Source organism: Bos javanicus, chromosome 18 (assembly GCF_032452875.1).
Source record: "Bos javanicus breed banteng chromosome 18, ARS-OSU_banteng_1.0, whole genome shotgun sequence".
NCBI classification, from domain to species: Eukaryota; Metazoa; Chordata; class Mammalia; order Artiodactyla; family Bovidae; genus Bos; species Bos javanicus.
In genome coordinates this window covers 2,747,626-2,757,151 of record NC_083885.1, presented here as the reverse complement: position 1 = coordinate 2,757,151, position 9,526 = coordinate 2,747,626, and the positions used below count along the sequence as shown (strand labels likewise).

Sequence of the window (9,526 nt, the reverse complement as noted above, 5' to 3'; positions counted from 1 at the left end):
TCAGGGGAGCCACGCCGGCCAGAGCGGGCAGGGCTCACAAGCTCAGAGAGTGATGCTGGGGCTGCCCGACGTCCACTCTCCAGAGGAGAGGACAGAGGAGAGCGAGAGGGACAGAGGGGAGGGCAGAGTGTCTCCTGAATGAGAGTCCTGCGGGCCCAGGGGCCAGGAGGCAGCCTTACCAAACATGGTGAGGAAACAAGGCATTCAGGCAGCCACTTGTCACCCACAGGGTCCCTGCACGTGGGGCCCTGGAGGTGCCCGGGTCCCCTCCCTAGAAGGGGATAAGTGCCCCACGATGGGAGTCACTAAGTCTGACACCAGCCAGGGCTCTTGGCCTGCCCCAGTCACTAGAAACTGACCAAAGGCCGGACAGGAAGTTCGGGCGGGGCTTTACCGGGGCCCCTGCTGCAGCAGGAGGGGCTGAGACCACGTGACAGCTCCCCCCCCACCCCACCCCCGCCCTCCCCCCGCCCCCCCGCACCCCGTGCCCCTGGCGTGCTCTGCGAGAGGCGGCTGGTTCCCGTGTGGGCTGAGGGTAGCCGTGGGCCCAGGGTGGAGCCAGGGGCCGGCGGAGGGGGTCGCCCGCCCTCTGGGGGGCACGTGCTGTACTCGCCTGCTCCTGACACCCTGTTTTTGATCTCAGCTCTCCAGAGTGTCAGGCTTTGGGGGTCTTTTTTGGTGTCCTTTTGTCCAGAATGTGCCCACTGCCCCCTGCACGCAGTTATTTATAGCCCTTATGGCTTCTTTGTATTTTGTTCCTCGAGGCCTTTGTCCAGGGGCCGGCCTGTCTCACCATCGTCACCTCCACTAACCGGTCTGTGGTAGCTGCTGCTGCTGTCTTTTGACCCCTATTAGCCTTTGACCTCCCGAGGCCACGGGGGAGCTGTGTGACATCCTCACCAGCTTGACCCCCTTGAGGTCACGTTTTCCCATCCATTCCTCTGGGTGGTCCGCTCCACTGATGACAGGTTTTGTCTCCGCAGGGCACCCCTCAGCGGCCTCTTCCTCCCCCAGGCCTGGCCATCCTGTACCCACTCTTCAGGCTGCCTGTCCCCAGAAGCCAGGCCCGCCCCGAGGCTGGTCCTTGGCACAGCGGAAGCCGGGCTTGTGCTGACATTACCCGGCCTGTTGTCCTGAGCCACTGCCCCCCAGGCCTCCTGCTGTCTCCATGCCAGGACGCCCCCGAATCGCAGGGGCCGCCCCGCGCAGCCCTGCTCTCTCCCCACTGGCCCACGTGCGGCCCTCCCTCTTCTCTCTCTCAGTAGCGGCCTCAGCAACCCGCGCAACACAGGAGACCTCCCGCACTGAGCCCCAAGCGCAGAGGAGAGGTGCCGGTGTCAGCCCCAGACGACCTGCACTCACTGCTCAAAGTGGTTTTTGGGGTGTGGAATCCCCAGTTTTGAGGTGGGCACAGGTAATCCTCAGGGGTTTTGTTAGGCTGGAGGCAGGAAGAATGCGGCAAACGCTGGAAGACGCTAGAACAGATCCATGGAAGCGGAATTAAGTGACCCTGGATCCTGGCAAGACGATGTCTTGATGTCTCACTAACTGCCAGCCATCAGGGACAGAGGGAAGCTCGGTTCCTCTCTGAAGTTCTGAAAGCAATCCAGGCGGGAGCTGTAAACAGGCAGAACTCCATCCGAGGCTTCTAAGTGGGGGTTTCGGCTTCTGGGCAGCTCTGCCCAAATTCTCCTCCCTGTTAGCATGAAGCTCATTTATTTTTTAAAAAGCAGGTGATGCTACTCCTTGTTTAAAGCCCCACTGTGGCTTCTCGTATTTTGTCACAGGGACAGGCCCAGCTGGTACCAGCACTTCAGCCTCACGGAGCCCGTCCTCTGCTCCGAGTGTCTGCTCCCGGATGTTCCGCCAACATGTAAGGACTCCGAGGGCGGGGGCCGTCGCTGCGTCCTCTTGTTCCCCAGCGTCTCCCCGCAGTGCCCACGCCCTTGGTGCTCGCGACGTCTTTTTGGTGTGAATGAATGTCCCACACCCACTGCCACAATTCGCGTCAAGAGCCACAGTCCCAACGTCTCCTGGGTTTACGCTCCCGTAAATTCCCCAGCGCCCATCTCTAGGTTCTTTCACGGGTCTCTAACCTGTGGAGGTGTGCCTTGGCTTGTTCGTTGCATTTTAACATCCTGACTGTCCTTTTAAAACCGAGAGGTGGGCTCTCCTTTAGTCAAACGTGTCACACTTGGCACGATTCAGTGAGTGTCCAGGGCAGAGGGCGGCCTCTCTTTGGGGCAGGAGGAGGGCGGACCTGCGGAGAATACGGTCACCAGCACCCAGCCGAGCTGGGAAACAGGCCAGGGGGACCTGACTTCAGGTAAGGGGTCAAGCCCGACACGGCCCAGGAGGGCACAGCGTCCTGACTGGCCACACCAGCTGCCCGGCTGGGAACAGGGCAGTGTGTTGGTCACTCAGCTGAAGAGATGAGGACGGACTGTGCCCGAGAGGTTAGAACGTGAGAGGAGACAGCAGGGCCGCCAGGATAAACCTCCAGCAACACCGCACCGAGCCGAGCCTCCTGGGGAGGACCCATGTCTCATGTCTCCACGCTGAGCTCTGTTCCCCGCGCCTGACCAGTCCTAATACCAACAGGAGAGCGATGCCAATTCCACTCAGCCAGGCCAGCTTTATGCCACGAAGATGAGCCCAACTTTGGATTTACAGAGCATAAAACAGTGTGGAAAAGTTAAGATACTTAAGCACTCTAGTTATGAAAAAGTTATCCATGGAAATGGAAAACAAATGTCTAATTAAAATCAGTGGAGTAAAGACAGGTCACAGGGCCAGGTACGTGGGCGTGGGGTTTGCAGTCCAGATAGGGAGTCTGTTGTGCAAACTGTCTGTCCCTCTTGGCCTGCAGCTTACCAGTGAAAAGACAGCCCTGGCTCCCAGCCTGCTCTGAGGTTGATGAACACAGCCTGTGTCCAGGCTGAAAGAAATCATCTTTAGGAGGAGGTTCCTCTAAAACCAGTCTGCTGTATGAGGATCAAAAAAAGGAAACACTCGAAAAAGGAGACATGATGAGCTCTGATCTGGATTTCCAGGGCCTTGGGAGCAAACAGCTCAAGAAAGGACCTTTCACCCTTATGGTCATCTGTGCAGCTATAAAGGCGGTTATGTTGAGTTTTCTCAAAGCATTGTAATTTGCTAATTTAAAGTAATAATAACCTTGACATTCCCTGCATTTTTTCCAATGGTTTTTCTGTCTTTATTAGTTTTTTTTTTTTAAAAGTTTCCATCATGTGAACGGTGGCTGTCAAATATGCGCTTTGTTGACAACACAGGCTAAGGAGCACAGCACAGCCGCGAAGGCTGGGCACAGCATAGCAGCCAGCTGCTGCCCAGGGCGAGGGGGCAACTGCCTGGTTATGCTATGGCAACTCGCCTTAGTTGACTGTCCACTTTCATGGGTTATGGTGGAATTCCAGTCTAAACAAATGTCAGCGACTAAGGAATGCATGAAAAATCTCCATTTTAGAAAATAATGTTGTGTATTTTTTACTTCAGAGAATTCTATTCTCCAGGCCCATAAAATCCTATACAAATTAACACACACAGCTTTTAGATTTTAATTTTACAAACTTTGCTGTGCACACACTCGTACACACACACTGTCCCCCACTCCATCTGTCCTGGTGTACACACACACACACACCACTCCATCTGTCCTGGTGTACACACACTCACACACACACATTCCCCATCCCATATGTCCTGGTATACACACACACTCACACACATTCCCCCACCCCATCTGTCCTGGTGTACACACACAACATTCTCCCAGTCCATCTGTACTGGTGTATACACACACTTTCCACTACCACATCTGTCCTATTGTATACACATTCACACACACTCCCCCCTACCTGATATATTCTGGTGTCCACACACTCTCCTACCCCATCTGTCCTGGTGTACACACACACACACACACTCACACACACTCTTCCCTACCCCATCTGTCCTGGTATACACACACACACACACACACACCATTCCATCTGTCCTGGTGTACACACACTCACACACACACACATTTCACATCCCATATGTCTGGTATACACACACACTCACACACATTCCCCCACCCCATGTGTCCTGGTGTACACACACTCTTCCCTACCCCATCTGTCCTGGTGTACACACACTCACACACACTCTCCCCTACCCCATCTGTTCTGGTGTACACACACACACACACACTCCCCCACCCCATCTGTCCTGGTGTACACACACACACATTCTCCCACCCCATCTGTTCTGGTATACACACACTCTCCCCTACCCCATACCCCATCTGTCCTGGTGTACACACACTCACACACACTCTCCCCTACCCCATCTGTTCTGGGGTACACACACATACACACACACTCCCCCACCCCATCTGTCCTGGTGAACACACATCTGTTCTGGTGTACACACAATCTCCCCTACCCAATCTGTCCTGGTGTTCACACAAAGACTCACACACTCCCCAACCCCATCTGTCCTGGTGTATACACACTCTCCCCTACCCCATCTGTCCTGGGTACACACACTCTTCCCTTCCACATCTGTCCTGGTGTACACACACACACTCTCCCCCACACCATCTGCCGTGGTGTATACACACTGACACAAACTCTCCCACCCCATCTGTTCTGGTGTACACACACTCTCCCCTACCCCATCTGTTCTGGTGAATACACACACACACACACACTCCCCCACCCCATGTGTCCTGGTGTATACACAAACACACTCCCCCACCCCATGTGTCCTGGTGTACACACACTCACACACACTCCCCCACCCCATCTGTCCTGATGTACACACACTCACACATACTCTCCACTACCCGCTCCGTTCTGGGGTACACACACACACACACACACTCCCCGACCCCATCTGTCCTGGTGTACATACACAACATTCTCCCAGTCCATCTGTACTGGTGTATACACACACTTTCCACTACCACATCTGTCCTATTGTACACACATTCACACACACTCTCCCCTACTCGATATATTCTGGTGTCCACACACTCCCCTACCCCATCTGTCCTGGTGTACACACACACACAACCCTCCCACCCCATCTGTCTTGGTGTACACACTCACACACACTCTCCCCTACCCCATCTGTTCTGGTGTACACACACACACACACACACACACACTCCCCCACCCCATCTGTCCTGGGTACACACACTCTTCCCTTCCACATCTGTCCTGGTGTACACACACACACTCTCCCCCACACCATCTGCCGTGGTGTATACACACTGACACAAACTCTCCCACCCCATCTGTTCTGGTGTACACACACTCTCCCCTACCCCATCTGTTCTGGTGAATACACACACACACACACACTCCCCCACCCCATGTGTCCTGGTGTATACACAAACACACTCCCCCACCCCATGTGTCCTGGTGTACACACACTCACACACACTCCCCCACCCCATCTGTCCTGATGTACACACACTCACACATACTCTCCGCTACCCGCTCCGTTCTGGGGTACACACACACACACACACTCCCCGACCCCATCTGTCCTGGTGTACATACACAACATTCTTCCAGTCCATCTGTACTGGTGTATACACACACTTTCCACTACCACATCTGTCCTATTGTACACACATTCACACACACTCTCCCCTACTCGATATATTCTGGTGTCCACACACTCCCCTACCCCATCTGTCCTGGTGTACACACACACACAACCCTCCCACCCCATCTGTCTTGGTGTACACACTCACACACACTCTCCCCTACCCCATCTGTTCTGGTGACATTTGCCCCTACACACTCTCTCTTTTCCATGATTATGTTCTAGCTGTGGTACATCTTTATCACAGTTTATTCAATCATTTCCTTACCAATGGTCCTTCATATTGTTTCTTTTTTTTGTCCTTACCGAAAAATACAATGTACATTGATAAACATATAGTTCAAGGTGCTGGCACTTTTTCCTTAGGGATGGATTCCCAGAAGCAAGTCTGCTGGGCTGGCCCTTGAGCACCACAGGGGATAGAGGCACAGAGCTTCAGTAGCTGAAGCCCAGGTGTAACTGTCGGTCCTTTGTATTCAAGGTTCTGCATCCACAGACTCAACAAACGGAGGCTGGATACACACTCACTGAAAAAAATCTGTGGATAAATGCACCTGCACATTGTACACCAGTGCTGTCCAGGGGTCAACTGTATGTATGTTTTTGATGTTAAAAGACAGAGTCATAATTATCCCCAAGGAGGCCGTCACAAATTGTATTTCTAACAGCAGTGTATGAAGTTACCCTCTTCCACTGCTTCCTTGCCATTAGGAGATGACAGTTTAGAAGGACAAGACTTACTGGACTATGGATATTCTGACACATCTGTTCAGAAAATCACTCATGTTCATATACAGTCACAGCACATCAATAATCTCCAAAAATAACTACAAGAAAGGCCAGTTACAGCAGCCATTTGCTGTATCAACGCATGATCTGTGATGAATAAGGAAAGTGTGAATTTGAAATGAGGCCTAAAATGGTATCTTTGAGTTATGCAAAACTGAGAAATTTTTTTTGGTTAATAGTGTGAGCCTTTAAAAGAAAGACATAACTCACACTAAGTCACATTCCAAAGGGAAATGCTTTTGGTTGATGACAGTGAAACTCATGGAAGTAGAACTATCTTCTTTAAATAGAATTCTGCAAAAGTTTATTTCTAAAGTGTACTATGCACATGAAGTTTTTAAAAGCAGTAAGACATTTATTGACAGTTACTTAAAATAAATTATTTCTCTAAGTCTCTGAAATGTGACACTTGAACTACATACACATCCTATTTGTTGCAAGACAATGTATAAAATATTAAGAGAAATAAGGAAACACAGAATACAAGTGGTTCCTGGGTTATACAGTATTTTGGTAAGACATGCATTTGTACGTAAATACCCCAGTGAAACACAAGCACACGTTGGGTGCGGCTGTTCTTTACACAGCCCGTGTGTTCTGTGCTACACACTGCCTCCTTTTCACTCTCTTCAATTTCTCAGTTATCTCACACTTGCGTACTTATGTGTCAGTAATACTTCTGGGAAGTCTTCAGCAAACCCAGAAGGCTAAAACTTCAACAACACTGCCTTCTGTTGACTGACGAGGCAACTCAGTAACTGTGTACCCGCAAGAGGAGAAAACGTACGCTCTCTGGAATGCATCCTGGATTGTAAGGTACTGAAAAACACGTGATGCTCAGTATGGAAAATCGTGTTTGGATGTCCTAATTAGGACAAGAATGTCAAACTCTCAGTGTCTGTTAAATTTACGTACACAGATCTAAAATACACTGTTTGTGTGTGTGTGTGTGGCATATTCTTGCACATAACCACTGAATCCATAGAGTACTATCTTTAGCTCCTTTATGCTGCCCAGAATACTTCATTACTGAATAATTCCCTCAGCATTTCTAAAAGCTCACTGTAATACAGGTGAGTTTGTCTATTTACAGTTGGATATACTCTGGTACATACTGTTTACCTGGGTACCATACCTAACTGTTGGTACAACATTGTTCTTAGGGGCCCCATTTTTCCACATTTGTGTGGATAGATTGCATATGAGTTCCCATGTTCCTTCAGCACCTTCGTGAGGTTCCTCCCTATGGGAAGGGTTCTCCTTGGTACAAGTGGGCTGCAGTGTCAGGGTCTGTCCCCGGTGTGAACTCTCTGATGGACACTGAGTCGGGACTTCCTGCTGAAGGCTTTCCCACACTCAGCACACTCATACGGTTTCTCTCCCGTGTGGATTCGCAAATGTAATCTAAGAGTTGACCTCTGGCTGAAAGTTTTGCCACACTCAGTGCATTCATAGGGCTTTTCTCCAGTGTGAGTTCTCATGTGTATAATGAGCTGTGAGTTCTGGATGAAGGATTTTCCACATTCACTGCACTCATAGCGTTTCTCCCCCGTGTGAATTTTCTGGTGTATAATGAGATTTGACTTCTTGAAGAAGGTTTTTGCACATTCATTACACTCATAGGGTCGTTCTCCAGTATGAATTCTCTGGTGTGTGGTAAGTTCAAATTTCTGGGCAAATGTCTTGCCGCATTCGCTGCATTCATAGGGCTTCTTCTCCATGTGTGCTCTCTGGTGTACAATGAGGTTTGACTGGTGGGTGAATGCTTTTCCACATTCCAGACATTCAAAGGGTTTCTCCCCGGTATGAATTCTCTGATGTTTAATGAGGTTTGCTTTATGGGAGAAGGTTTTCTTACACACATTACATTCATAAGGCTTTTCTCCAGTATGTATTCTCTTATGACTAATGAGGAGTGATTTAAACGAGAAAGCCTTGTCACAATAATTACAGATAAAAGGTTGCACCAAATTTCTAATTTTCTGGTGTTTAAAAATGGCTTCTTTATGGCTGAAGGCTTTCCCACTTTTATTATATTCCGAGTATTCCACTTCAGGATGGGTTTTCTCTTGTTTCAGATAGAAAAGTGCTTTACCAAATCCATTACAGTCATCTGCTTTCTTTCTTATATAGTTTCTATTGCTAGTAAGTAAGTCTGAATTATATCTCAAAGTTTTTTCATATAAGTCATATTTATAGGGTACTTGTCTTAAAGAAACGAAGTCTGTGCTAAGGTTAAATGTTTTTCCAAAGAGATTATTATCTCTTTCTTCAGTTGGTGTCTGGTCTTTAAAGATCACAAACGGCCTCGCCTGCTCATCTGGGTTTCTGGGGTCTGTCTCCATCTGGTCATCGGCCTTCCATACCTCTAGGAAAGAGCACATGAAATACTGTCAACCTTTTCACCATAATGTTACAGAATGTGAAGCTCCACAAATGGTCCACTGCAGGGCTGTCTCTTTCTTTAGTTTGGGACCCAGTCTTTCAGTATAAAAAAGTCCCCAGTTCCGAGTTTTCCTAGCTCTTAAACAATGAAAGAAAAAGACAAAGCCTGTGGCAAAATGGACACAGAAAACACCCCAGATTACAAAACGACCTTAAAAGTGGGTAAAGTGAAATAAAAACAACTGATGTGGGAAGGCTGGCAATTCCAAAGACAAATGCAACTGGGTGTCCTCAAGGACACCAGCCGACACAGAACAAGATAATAAGTAGATGTTAAGGGAAAAAACCAGGCAGATCTAAGTTGAGCAGCCAATGCTGAGACTCTAACTGTGGTCGGATGGCCACCACATCTACACACTCAAGGCTCTTTCCCCTTTCCTCTCCTCTGTTCCTCTAGCCGGTTTACCAGTAACTTCCTGAAGGCAACATTTCTCACAGATTTGCAGACAGAACCCTACGCGGAGCTCCAAATCTCCAAAGTCAGACTTTTGCAAGTGGAAGGCAAAATCCAGAAACTCATATATTCTGTAGGAAATATGAAAGGGATCCAAGATCCTTTTGGCAGAATCACTCACTGCTACTGCTGGGTGCACTATTTTTTCCAATCGAAGTTGTTAGAGAAAATGTTTCTATCATTGTATCTTATTTTTCTCCTTTAATGTGTTTCATT

General features: G+C 49.1%; 1 protein-coding gene and 1 long non-coding RNA gene across 5 annotated transcripts in view; one reads left to right on the top strand and one right to left on the bottom strand.

Annotated features, from left to right (window-relative positions):
- Window positions 1–501: 501 nt before the first annotated feature.
- Window positions 502–3,193, top strand: LOC133229959 (uncharacterized). Its single transcript, XR_009730680.1, has 2 exons — window positions 502–1,873; window positions 2,870–3,193. It is a non-coding gene; the product is annotated as an uncharacterized LOC133229959 (long non-coding RNA).
- Window positions 3,194–6,698: 3,505 nt separating this feature from the next.
- The window catches only part of ZFP1 (ZFP1 zinc finger protein), a 29,821-nt gene continuing 26,993 nt past the window's right edge, over window positions 6,699–9,526 (bottom strand). For all 4 annotated transcript variants that reach the window (XM_061386748.1, XM_061386750.1, XM_061386751.1 and 1 more), the window contains one exon: window positions 6,699–8,779. In XM_061386748.1, the coding sequence (XP_061242732.1) occupies window positions 7,695–8,779 (1,085 nt within the window). In that variant the 3' untranslated portion in view covers window positions 6,699–7,694. The remainder of the gene's footprint in view (window positions 8,780–9,526) is intronic.